The sequence below is a fragment of the Phaethon lepturus genome, unplaced genomic scaffold (genome assembly GCF_000687285.1).
Source record: "Phaethon lepturus isolate BGI_N335 unplaced genomic scaffold, ASM68728v1 scaffold3552, whole genome shotgun sequence".
NCBI classification, from domain to species: domain Eukaryota; kingdom Metazoa; phylum Chordata; class Aves; order Phaethontiformes; family Phaethontidae; genus Phaethon; species Phaethon lepturus.
Genome location: NW_010523925.1, coordinates 1,784 through 15,049, shown reverse-complemented (window position 1 = coordinate 15,049; position 13,266 = coordinate 1,784). Strand labels below are relative to the sequence as shown.

Below are 13,266 nucleotides of genomic sequence, written 5' to 3'. Positions count from 1 at the left end.
CCTGCTGATTTGCAAGACATTTATAACCTCTATATGATTTCCTGCATTATGAAGAATGAAGAATTTTTATGCAATTAACATGAATTTTTGAAGGCTTTTAAAGTTAAATTATTTAAGCACAGCACAACTGAAGCCACATTCTTCAAAGAACATACTTGGTGCAAACCAATAAAATTGTGTACAAATTCCAAGCAAATACATTTAAGTTTCGATTTTACAACAGCATTCACTATTACAAACACTTATTTGCTAAAAGCCTGTTATGATAAAGACTACTCCTATTTTCTGCGCTAACAGATGTGAGTAGCAGATTCTTCACTGATTTTAATTGTTTTTCTGTAACTAAGCACATGCATAGTATTTACTTAGCTTCTGTCACTGATTATTGTTAATCCTCTTTATTGTGCACTTGCTTGTTTTCAGCAGCGGCAGCAATAAAAGTTTGGTCTACCAAATGTCACCAAGCAGAACATTGCTTTTAACAACACAGCAGGAAGATCATCCATTTACCTGGCAAAATTAATAGCCAGCAGTGGGTCATGGACATCATCCAGTTCCAAGTGTCTTTCTGCTATAGACTGCATCTTTATCAGGCTCTGTTTTGTGGCCTGCTGTTCTGTAATAATATCTGGAACAGACTCTTCCCCATGCCGCAGGCGAGACTGCACCGATTCCAAGAACAATGTATACAAACTCTTTCGTTCAGCATCTAAATTGGGCAACACATTCCACAGTAAGATTTTGTTCTACGAGAAAACATAATCTGAACTATAAAAACTCCACCATAGTGCAACATTTACTTGATAAATTTTAACATACTAAATTTACACCGTCAGGAAAACACTCAAATACATATTTAACTAAGTATTGCTAAAACAGTAGGACTAGTCCAATGCCTGAAGTTAGGCATACATTCAAATGGATTGCTGAACAGACGTCTGAAATACAAAATATTTCAGAGGCTGTTAAGAGAACTTTCTTCTTCAGGTGCAAAAGCAATTAATTCTTAGCGCCTGAAACAACCCTGCAGTATTCACTAAAATAGATTATATTTTCACACCAAAGGAGGAAATAAGCCTAAAGTGTCCCCAAAATAATTTAACTTATCTCTACTTTTAAACATCAAGAAACAGCAAAACAACAAAAAAAATAGTTTCAGAAAAAAATCAACTTGGTTACACTGTTGTACTGTTTTACAATCACTCAAGATAAATATCCTAAATATCCAAATATCTTTCATGTAATTATTAGTAAACTTTAAATGCTATCTCAGCATTATTTGACCACTTAGTAATGGAAAACAATTATTTATTAAAGCAGAACAGCTTTACTATTAGAACACACAAGCTGTTTTCATTTGTCTCATAACAAAAAAAAAAAAACAACGTTTTGCAAGCACATGAAAACAAGTTTAAGAAAAATTTAAAGCAAACACTCAATCTTTATTCACTTTGCTCTTGTCACTTGTTTGCATTCGAAGAGTAAGTGCTTTCAGTCAGACCTGAATTTACCAACCACAATACTGACATGCAACACAGAGTCTTATATTATTCTAAAACCATGGAAACACTACTACAAAAAACACACCCACACTGTTAGATAACCTAAGGCACGACAGTCCACAAACTGGCATGTCACCTCTTGACGCAGCCTGCTGCGGAGAGCCGTCTTTGCATTGAAGATTCTTCAACAGTTGCATGGATTTTCCAGCCATGATGATTTGCTTTAGCACAGGTTTCAGAAAAGAGACCATAGTGTGTTGCCTGCTTGAAGGAGCCTGATCACTACCAGAACTGGCACTGGCATTATCACTCATCTTCTCTTCATTCTCTGTCTTCTCTGACACACTATACAATGTGTAGGTAGCATACCAAAAATCTCTATGATTAACTGGAACATTTTTGTTTCTGCAAAGAAAAAAAAAAAAGCTGTTGAGTATTTCCCTTTTCTCAAAAGATGAAACTTGATTACTAGTATCATAGAATCATCTAGGTTGGAAAAGACCTTTAAGATCACCAAGTCCAATGGCTAACCTAGCACTGCCAAGTCCACCACTAAATTATGCCCCTAAGCCCCACATCTACAAGTCTTTTAAATACCTCCAGGGATGGTGACTCCACTACCTCCCTGGGCAGCCTGTTCCAATGTTTCACCACTCTCTCAGTAATCCAGTCTAAACCTCCCCTGGCACAACTTGAGGCCATTTCCTCTCATCCTATCACTAGTTACTTGGAAGAAGAGACCAACACCCACCTCACTATAACCCTCTTTCAGGCAGTTGTAGAGAGCCATAAGGTCTCAACTCTGAGCCTCCTTTTCCCCAGCTAAACAACCCCAGCTCCTTCAGCTGCTCCTCATAAGACTTGGGCTCTAGACCCCTCACCAGCTTTGTAAACCTTCTCTGCACATGCCCAGCAACTCATTGTCTTTCTCATAGTGAGGGACCCAAAACTGATCACAGTATTTGAGGTGTGGCCTCACCAGTGCCAAATAAAGGGGGACAATCACTTCCCTATTCCTGCTTGCCACACTATTTCTGATACAGGCCAGGACGCTGTTGGCCGCCTTAGTCACCTGGGCACCCTGCTGGCTCATATTCAGCCAGCTGTCGACTAACTACCCCAGGTCTTTTTCTGCCCAGCAGCTCTCCAGCCACTCTTCCCCAAACCTGTAACGCTGCATGGGGTTGCTGTGACTCAAGTGCGAGACCCAGCACTTGGCCTTATTAAACCTCATACAACTGACCTCAGCCCATCAGTCCACCCTGTCCAGATCCCTCTGCAAAGCCTTCCTGCCCTCAAGCAGATCAATACACCCACCCAAAGTGGTATCATCTGCAAACTTACTGAGGGTGCACTCAATCCCCTCATCCACATCATCAATGAAGATATAGAACAAGACCAGCCCCAGTACTGAGCCCTGGGCAACACCACTTGTGACTGGTCACCAACTGTATTTAACCCCATTCACCACAACTCTCTGGGTCCAACCAGCCAGACAGTTTTTAACCCAGCGAAGAGTACGCCTGTCCAAGCCACAAGCCACCAGTTTCTCCAGGAGAATGGTGTGGGAAATTGTGTCAAAGGCTCTACTCAAGTCCAGATAGACAACATCCACAGCCTTTCCCTCATCCACTAAGCGGGTGACCTTGTCATAGAAGGACATCAAGTTAGTCAAGCAGGACCTGCCTTTCATAAACCCAGGCTGACTGGGCCTGATCATCGGTTGTCCTGGACATGCACGCTATGGCACTCAGGATTTTTCCCTCATCCACTAAGCGGGTGACCTTGTCATAGAAGGACATCAAGTTAGTCAAGCAGGACCTGCCTTTCATAAACCCAGGCTGACTGGGCCTGATCATCGGTTGTCCTGGACATGCACGCTATGGCACTCAGGATTATCTGCTCCATAACCTTCCCCAGCACTGAGGTCAGACTGACAAGCCTGTAGTTCCCTGGATCCTCCTTCCGGTCCCTCTTGTAGATGGGCATCACATTTGCTAACTTCCAGTCAACTGAGACCTCCCTGGTTAGTCAGGACTGCTGATAAATGATAGAAAGTGGCTTGGTGAGCACTTCCACCAGCTCCCTCAGTCCCCTTCGGTGGATCCCATCCAGCCCCACAGACTTATGTGTGTGTCTAAGTGGTGTAGCAGGTCACTCACCATTTCCCCTTGGATTATGGGGGCGTCATTCTGCTCCCCATCCCCAACTTGCAAGTCAGAGGTCTGGGTACCCAGAGAACAACTGGTCTTACCATTAAAGACTGAGGCAAAGAAGGCCTTAAGTACCTCAGCCTTTTCCTCATCCTTTGTCACTGTTTCCCCCTGCATCCAATAAAGAATGGAGATTCTCCTCATCCCCTCTTTTGTTCCTAATGTATTTATAAAAATATTTTTTATTGTCTTTTACAGCAGTAGTCAGATTAAGTTCTTGTTGGGCTTTGGCATTTCTAATTTTGTCCCTGCATAACCTCACAACATCCTTGTCGTCCTCCTGAGTTGTCTAACCCCTTCATCCAAAGGTCATAAACACTCCTTTTTTTTTCCCTGAGTTCCAGCCAAAGCTCTCTCTTCAGACAGGCCGGTGTTCTTCCCTGCCAGCTCATCTTTCAGCACATGGGGATGACCTGCTCCTTCACCTTTAAGATTTCCTTCTTGAAGACTGTCCAGACTTCCTGGACTCCTTTGCCCTTCAGGACTGCCTCCCAAGGGCCTCAAACAGTGTCCTGAACAGGCCAAAGTCTGCCCTCCAGAAGTCCATGGTGGCAGTTCTGCTGACCCCCTTCCTTACTTATCCTTATTGAAAACTCTATCATTTTGTGATCGCTGTGCCCAAGATGGCCTCCAAGCGTCACATCACCCACAATCACTCTCTGTTCATGAAAAACAGGTCCAGCAGGGCACCCTCCCTAGCTGGCTCTCTCACCAGCTGTGTCAGGAAGTTATTTTCCATACACTCCAGGAACCTCCTAGACTGTTTCCTCTTTGCTGTGTTGCATTTCCAGCAGTCATCTGGTAAGTTGAAGTCCTCCCACGAGAACAAGGGTTAGTAATTCTGAGACTTCTCCCAGCTGCTTCTAGAGTATTTCATCTGCCTCTTTATCCTGGCTGGGTGGTGTATAATAGACTCCCACCATGATACCTGCCTTGTTGGCCTTCCCCCTGATTCTTACCCATAAACACTCAACCCTATCATCACCATCATTAAGCTCTAGACAATCAAAACACTCCCTAACATACAGGGCTACCCCACTGCCTCTCCTTCCTTGCCTATCCCTTCTGAAGAGTTTATAGCCATCCACTGCAGGCCTCCAGTTGTGAGAGTCATCCCACAACATCCTGTTTCTGTAATGGCAACTATATCAGACGTTGCACTATCATCTTTGCTCTGTGCTTCGCCTTTCTCTTAAGAATAGTCAAGAAGCACTTTCAAAACTATATAAAATAAGCTCATTCATCTCTCAAACTATCTAGACACCTCTAGAAGGGATGATAGCTTTAGCAGGATAAAGAATCATCTCACAGGAGATAAAACAATCGCATAACCAAATAAAGCCCCAAAACAAAGCAAATATAGTAATTAAAATTAAATTCGTCCAGGAAGTTAACTGTTCACAGTGGCATGCATCCTTAATAACAAAATGATTAATGACTGACTTGCAGACTTATTTAAAACCCACAATGAAGCAAATACTACTGGGAAAGCTGAAAAATTGGAAGTGAAACTCAATTCTTAGTTTACTTTGCTTTTTTGTGTTGTTTACCTCAGATACACAGTTTGGTCTTTGAAGTCAGATCGAAAACAACCTAAATTAGATAATTAAAATGAAGCACAAATATAAATAAAAGTTTAAATCACCCCTATAGGTAGCACTGCAAACACAATTACAGGACCACAGAAAGAAGAGTCAGGTAGGACATAATAAGGATGTTAAAGATCCCAGCTACTAAGGATTTATTACAGTAGTATCAGAACTGTTCTCTTACTTTAGGCTCACCTTGACCTGCCTTATCAGACAGAGGTTCAATTAATTTTGGCAGATAGGGGAAAATGGATTTGTAATTATGAGCCAAATTCTAATTTCTAGATCTACTTTCCACTTCAAGCTATCAAAAAGGGGACCAGCAAAATGTTGCATACAAACAGAACAGAATTAACAGCTCAAATGAATTACATGTACATATCCTGAATATTAAGACACCATATTAACTTGCAGTACAAGTCAGAAGCAATGACTATTTTAATTCTAAATAGCAATTGATTTATAACAACTATAGTAGAAAAAATAAAAAGTAAGTTTTGTAATTTGTGCAAATGTCTTGGTTTTGAAAAATGGTTAATTGCTTTTAAAAAGTCAACACACAAAGTCAGACTGCTGATTATTTATTACAGATAGAAAAAATAAAACAATTGATTTCTATTACAGAACAGTACCTGGTAGGGCTCCAGATCTAATGCAACTTCCCTAATGGGAAGTTTGTGACAAGTTATAAAAGTATGATTAAGAAATTAATTCTACTTAAGTAAAATAAGAAACGTGAAAACCCACTTTTATTGTCATCCTTTACTTCCTTGGTTCTACAGCATGTTTTCTAGTCATACTTGCACAGCATTATGCGTGTCCAGTATCAGCATCCCTACCTCTGAATGATAAATTCCTTTGCAGGATCAAACAAATTGCCATGGACTATCCACTCATCCACTGTCTGTAAGTATGGCCTCACAGTTTCCACCCAGAGAGAGAACAGAAGGGATACCTGATTTTAAACGGGGGGGGGAAATAAACATTTTTTTAAAGAGTGGCTGAATTTTTTTATAGTAAGCATTAGAAGCAATATGGCAAGGCCTAACCTACCTCTTAATTGTGCCGTTATAGTTTATAAGCTACACATAAATACACTTAAGGTCTTCTAAAGAGAAAATGTTAAACTAAAAATTACAGTTTTAATGGAAGCATGCATAGTGCATGCTTCCCCTTGTTACTTTTGTCATTGCAGTTAGACTCAAAGAGCAGCTTTCATTTTTTCCACTCTAACATCTCTTAAACAGTAAAGGATAGTCATAAAACATTCTTTGGTTTTATAATGTAGAAAACAGGAAAACAAAAGGACATAATGGCATCTACTACATTTTCAGTAGTATAATCAACAAGTTACTGTAAAAATCCTCTATTTCAGCATTAACTGGCTTATGCAGCTGTAGAAATAGAAGGACGGAAAGCTATTTCAAAGCTCCCTCTTTCATAACAGCCTCCTGGACTCTGATTCCCCACAGTTCCTCCCCATAATGCATTATGCCTATGAAATTTGTCCTCCATCCTCAGTAGCTGAAGGCTAGTGTACTCTATCACCATAAAGAAATTTAAGTTACTAAATCTTCTCCTGTATTGTTCTATTAAGGAAAAAATTACTTCCCCTACCGTTTGCTCAGATGCTTCTCCAACACTGTCATATTCAAGAATAGCTTTGTAGAGAGTATTAAGCAGATGAGATGCTCGTACAACATTTCTAGTGTCAGGTGGCACTTCCGCTACTCCTGTGCTGAAAACTTTGTGAAGTACCTTCAGCTGTGCCAGTCGGGGAGACAATTTATCTATTACTATTGAAAGTGTAACTGTTTTATCTGGAAAAAAAACCCAAGAGATGTATAAAGGCAACATCCAACAGAAAATCAAATTTTGTCAGTGTAATTAATGAGGTTTTAAAATGCAGCATGGCATCTTTCACGGTTTCAAAAATATATCTGCGCAGTGTGTTGCCTGTTTCCCTTGCACCGTACCTTTGTTGATTATGCATTTTTCAATTTCAGTAAGTTCTTGTTTAAAGCTAATGAAATATTTATACAAGGCCCACATAAAAGCTTGGTAGGTTCTGAATGGGGCTTCAGTTGTTTTCTTTGGAGTGGAAACTGTTCCATGCATTATGCTTTCCGGGCTGTGTCCCATCACTTCATCAATAAACTTCTGTAGTCTAAACACAACTTGACCATATGCTGCTATCTGCTCCAATACAGATCTCAGGCAATTCTAGGAAAAAAAACCCCAAAACTTTTTAGAATTATCTAATAAAAAATTGTCTTTTATAAAGCCTAAAAATTAAAAATCACAAAATATTTCTATGAATTAAAATATAATAATATTCTGCCATGTCTATCACTTCATCACATTCTCAGATAGGGGAACAGCCCATTCAGTTTTATTAAGTCAGATGTGTTTTGACTAAATTAAGAACAACGGTGGAAATGCAATTTTTCCACAAGCAGTTTAATTTCCTATTCCCCAAAATTACATCTTCCTAATGACAGATACATTCAGTTGAGACTCAGAAACAACTTACCTGGGTTAAATGAGTTACAATTATATCATTCCGCACAGCCACTTTTCCATCATTCAGCTGAAATATGAAAAGCTTTTTCACTCCTGACAGTAGCCTTGAAAAGAAACAGAGTAGTAATTTTTCTCCCTTAATGGACTCATAATTATATAATTAATAATTAGCTTTCCTTTGCCTAAAAGTTTCTTTTCTTCAAATAAAAGGCGACCACAGATCAACTATGCTGCTATTGGTACTCTAAGTTGTTGCTAGAACAAGAGTGTAAAAACACTGGCATCAGGCAAGTATCTCCTAAAGTTCCGTTCCAGTTGAGATAATTTCCAGACATGGGATGTTTCAAACCTACTGTCTAAAATTTGACACACTATTAAAAATCCATAGGGGCAGCATAAGAACAAGTTGGTTCTTCTTAACAGCTAGACTTGAAGAATCACTGCATACAAGAAGTAGTAAGCTACTTTCCTCTTTCTGAATATGAATGGTTAACACACATAAGCAGCATCTTTATTGCCAGCAATAGTGCAAGCTAAAAGCTCAGTAATAATTCTTTCTTCAGACACAACTTTAAAGACAAATCTCTCATTTCCTTGAGAGAAATACTAAAAGTTAAAATGCAAGCTTTTTTGACATTACTCTTACCAAAGAGTTTCCCGTATAACCTGAGTTTCAGTGACTAGTGTTCTCTCTTCTGGCACATATAAAGGATCACTGGTGTACAAGTGGTGGTCCCTTAGAAAAAAGGAAACAAAAACAATTTAATGGCCAACATAACAGCTGAATCACCTGAAAGTAAGAATGAAGCGATAATCTTAAGGCTCAGTTTTGTTCTAATTATATCTGGGTAGACTCAAGGTTCATGGGGGCATTTTAAGTATATGAACAAAAGCAGAGTTTGTTTTCATATTGTGAAGCAAAATACTATGGAAAGCATTCAAGTATCATGTAGTCACACATAGCCAGACAAGCAATTAAGTAGCAAATACCTGAAGTACTAAATCAGGTTTGTTTGTGTTTTTTTAATTCTTGATCCTTAATTATTTTATTATTTCACATTCAATGCTGTGAATTTATAGAGTTACTTTCCGTTAAAAATACTAAGCTAAAAAGTAAAATATCAATTTCCCTAATCCGTATAAGAAAATTCACACTTTAGCCCAACAGTTTACTTAAGAAATGGAAACTTTCATAGCCCCCTGAGATCCTTCCCTTATGATCCTCTGTTATGCAATTCTTTGTAAACCTTCCACAGTATTTTAAATATTTTAGCAAAGTACAGAATGATTATTCATATTTGTAGTATTTTGACTCATTAATATCATCAGTGGCAACATTTATGTAATCATGTTCAAAATTTAAAAATCCAAATTAAGTAATACTGGTTATAGATCATACACAGATATAAAACATACATCTGCTAACAACATTGCAACAGAAACAGCATTGCTTTACTTATGTTACTGATTTCCTAATATTCACTGTAAATTTTCCTTCATAACTGGCTAGATAACCAACCAATACTAAAATAAATTTAACTCCTTGATTAAGAAATTCATTAAATTAAGGAACCAAAGACAAATCTAATGATCTGTATTACTACACTACTGATATATCAGAATTTGGGATAGAGGGAAGAATCAGACTCTTTTTTTTTTTTTTTTTTTAAGTTGAACTTCCTTCTAATTTTCTTTCCAAAACCACAGCAGATCATGATGATATACAGCTTTATGTTCCTCCTCCACACAAAATCTGTGTTTAAGACTAACTTTGTAAGAGAGGCACCAAAACCAAAAAGTTAAGCTTTAGGGAACTCCTCATTTCCAGGACCACTTATAACCCACCTTTATTAGCTCCTCAGAGACCCTTCATAAGGGTCAACCCAAACAAAATTCAACAGTAAGATTTGCTTCTTTGAAAAAGGAAAACCCTCTCTCTGATATGACAAACATAATAAAAACTAAACAAAAGGAAAAGAATCTATTAATAGAAAAAAAAGCTCATTTGTTCATCTTACTAATTCACACCCTTTTAATTCTGTTTTTAACTAAATCAGTAATAACTACACTATCTTTATGCTTCCACAGTAATGGTGCTTAATAAAGTCATTATTTAGCATTATATGCCGGTAAGGAATACATAAGTGACACTGCTTTCTTACCAGACTGCAGCTAGGTTGGAATGCAAGTGCAAACTATGTGAAAAGCGAGGAGCTCTTCCTGTCCAGTACTGAGGAACTACATGCTGCTCCAGCCAGCTGCGGGCATCAGGTTCACCGACTGTGAAAACACATGACAGTCGCTAAGGTATTTTTATTTATTCAGGATATGCTTATAAAACACAGGAAAAAGTTATTAATAAGCTTATCCGCTCAGCTGCAGAATCACAGAGCTTTCCAAATAAGTTACAATTTACAACTATTCACACTTTACTGAACTCACATATATGATACTACTGTGCACAAATTAATTTACATAGCAATGCCTCATCTCCTAAAAGTTGCAACAGAAGTCCTAAAAAGTAAACTTGGAGTTTTATGTAGTTTCCAATTCTTCCTCAGAAAATGTGCTTCTGTCTCAGGCAATTCTCAAAGGATATACACAAAATCCAGCTAACTTAAAAAATTAACTGCCAAATATCACCAACTTTGTCACTATGTTCCTTTTTGCTATGTACGTTACCTAAAAATGTTTTTTTCTTAAACGTGATTATCAAGAAAATTTTCCCTAATACCAGTTAGATAGCTACTGGTTATACAACATATGAATATTATGCAGTCTTTTTATAGAAGGTATCCTGTATCCTACAATATTCTGTGCAAAAATGTACAGCTACAGTTATTACTCCCTGAAGCTATTCAGAAGTAAGCCAATAGTGTTTCAATTACATAAAAATTTAAAAAAAAAAAAAACCACCATGCTGCATACCCAGAACTGAGTCAAATGTTTCCGTTGTCAACCAAATTTTGTTTCAGCATTCTGATACTTAATAATAAAAATGTACATATATCCATACAACTACACACTACATTTACTGTACAAGTTTTCATTTCTCTTTTGGAATATCCATGTTTATTTCTGTAGAAATAAACAGAAGTCTTCTCCATTAGCATTAAAATAAACCATATCAAACCTTCCATATTGCTTCTTTACCGTTAAAAAGAAAACAAGCAGTAGCGAACAATATGGCTCACCTTAAAACTACAATTGTAAGTCTAAAATGTAATACTTTACTAAAGAATAGTAAGTAAAGCCGCATTAGCTTGCTAAATTTGAGTACGTATGACCATATCAGAAGAATTATAGCTTACTCTAACCTTTCCAGGAAACATTAGGCACTGTTTTCTTATTTGGATCTTGGTCTTCTAAAGGTGTCCTGTCCACTTGAATACCCGAGTCCTCCCTGCTTAAAGGCTGTGTGTCCTCCTCCTCTTCACTTTCTCCAGACCAATCCTATAAAGCACAACAAAACCCAGTACATTTCAGTGAAACATAACAGACAGATCTATATTTACTTCCTATTGACCTGAGAAGCCGAACATAAATTTTTTCGTCTTTCGGCCACTGTAAAGTAAAATCAGGACACTACAGGTCTGCCAGAGACTGGTTTAAGTTATACATAACATTAATAACCAGACAAATGGAAGAACTGGAGATGATCACAGAAATACAAGATGTTCTGATTAGGAGCAGGCAGGGTTCAGCAGAAGGAACCAGTTTAGTTGCAGGATTAAGTCAAAACACGGTGAAGAACAAAAGTATTTTTATTACTGTTATGCTGCTTGGGTCTGTGTGTATTTCATGGTATTATGTAAGAAGCAACATATCAGGTAATACTGTGAGAATCATACAGAGCATACAAATCAGGTCACAAACTTCAAACCAGCTTATACAGTTGGCATTTTTACCATAAAAATTACTTACTGGTGTATCTATGCCTGGGCCAAGGTAAATTTCTTCTCCTTCCATCAAATACTTTCCCCAGTCAAATTCTTCTTCCTTTTCTAAGGGAAATATAAACATAAAAATAGTAAGTATCATGTAACTCTGACTTCCTTTTTTTCTAAAAACATTTCCAAAGCTAAAGTCATGTTATTACTCTAAATCTAAAATAAAAGGCATTCCCTTCCACTTAAGGTTACACCACTGTTCCTTTAACACGGTTATAGACTTTCAACATGACATGTAAATTGTGACATATCAACCAAGTATGTTCCTTATTTATTAATTCTCAATTTTGTTGCTTATACACTCAGAATATGCAACATATTGTGCCATCAGCACTTTTATCTGTATTACATTACACTACCCTATGCTTCAATCCTGGAAAAACATGCAAGAATGCAACATATCACTTATTGTGACTAGTCCCATTTAGCTTGGTGGAAACATTCTAAATGTATGATTTACATATGCACAAGGATCCTGGACTGTAAACAACATAAAGCAAGAACTGTCTTACTCTCCAAAAAAGACACCACATATCCATGATGTGATGTGTAATACTTTAAAAATAACAATCACACTTACAATATATTATATCTTAAACATGAAGCTTACTCAACTGTAATTAGTGTTGTTTGAGATAACCTCTTCATATTCACATTCCTGGAACGGGCTGAAAGTGCATTCAAAACACCGCCGAGGGAATGTGCAGAGATCATTCAAAAAGGAATCTTAAGATGCAAGATTTTCTTTAGGTTAGTCTGAAATATTCTTCTTTCAGTCTATGATACAACACTGTAAACAAATGGGGGATGGTATCCACTCAAACTTAAGCACAAGCTTCATTTTTAGGCACTGAGTGAAACAGTCCTACTTTAGAAAGCAGGCAGCTGGGCTCTCCCTCCGGAAACCTTCAAAGGTACCTCCCTTTCCTTGACTACATAGGCAATATAGAAATTTACATCACCACAGCCATTTCAACAGGTCTCCTACTGAGGTGCAAGACAGAGACTGAGGACAGAAACCTGTTGCCTGTCTTTGAGCATGTAAGCACTGCTGAACAGGTGGAGAACATTAGTAAGCGATAGCGGTACAAGTCAAAAAGAGCTCCCAAGGTACTTCAGTGGCTGGAAAATTTAATTTGGCGATGTAACATAAACGGGGGTAGGAAAGATTTGCAGGCTATTTTAAATGTATAAATCATAAAAAGACAATCAATAAAGCACCTTGAAGTGAAGGAGATAATAAAATGGAAAGGACAAATGTCCTCCTTATCAGATTGCGTTAACAGATTGTATCTTCTATTAGCAATATAAACATCTTGTAAACTTACCCACTTCTTTGACTCTTGTTTTTTCCACATAGATGGTATTGGACGGAGAATCAGACAAACACAACAGAAGAGACAGTATGGAATAGTGCGTATCTGTCTTTAAAACACATTTTTAAAAAAGCAAGTCAGTAAGTGGTCTAAAAGATTTTGGTTAGGAACAA

The 13,266-nt window shown here is 37.8% G+C and overlaps 1 protein-coding gene across 1 annotated transcript in view; it reads right to left on the bottom strand.

Annotated features, from left to right (window-relative positions):
- The window catches only part of TUBGCP5 (tubulin, gamma complex associated protein 5), a gene marked incomplete at its 5' end in the record, with an annotated part of 23,137 nt that extends 9,935 nt beyond the window's left edge, over positions 1-13,202 (bottom strand). The window contains 11 exons of the mRNA XM_010282251.1: positions 511-709; positions 1,639-1,907; positions 6,144-6,259; positions 6,922-7,124; positions 7,281-7,527; positions 7,838-7,931; positions 8,474-8,563; positions 9,990-10,107; positions 11,145-11,280; positions 11,752-11,831; positions 13,106-13,202. Coding sequence (XP_010280553.1) covers positions 511-709; positions 1,639-1,907; positions 6,144-6,259; positions 6,922-7,124; positions 7,281-7,527; positions 7,838-7,931; positions 8,474-8,563; positions 9,990-10,107; positions 11,145-11,280; positions 11,752-11,831; positions 13,106-13,202 — 1,649 coding nt within the window. The remainder of the gene's footprint in view (positions 1-510; positions 710-1,638; positions 1,908-6,143; positions 6,260-6,921; positions 7,125-7,280; positions 7,528-7,837; positions 7,932-8,473; positions 8,564-9,989; positions 10,108-11,144; positions 11,281-11,751; positions 11,832-13,105) is intronic.
- Between the last annotated feature and the right edge of the window lie 64 nt (positions 13,203-13,266).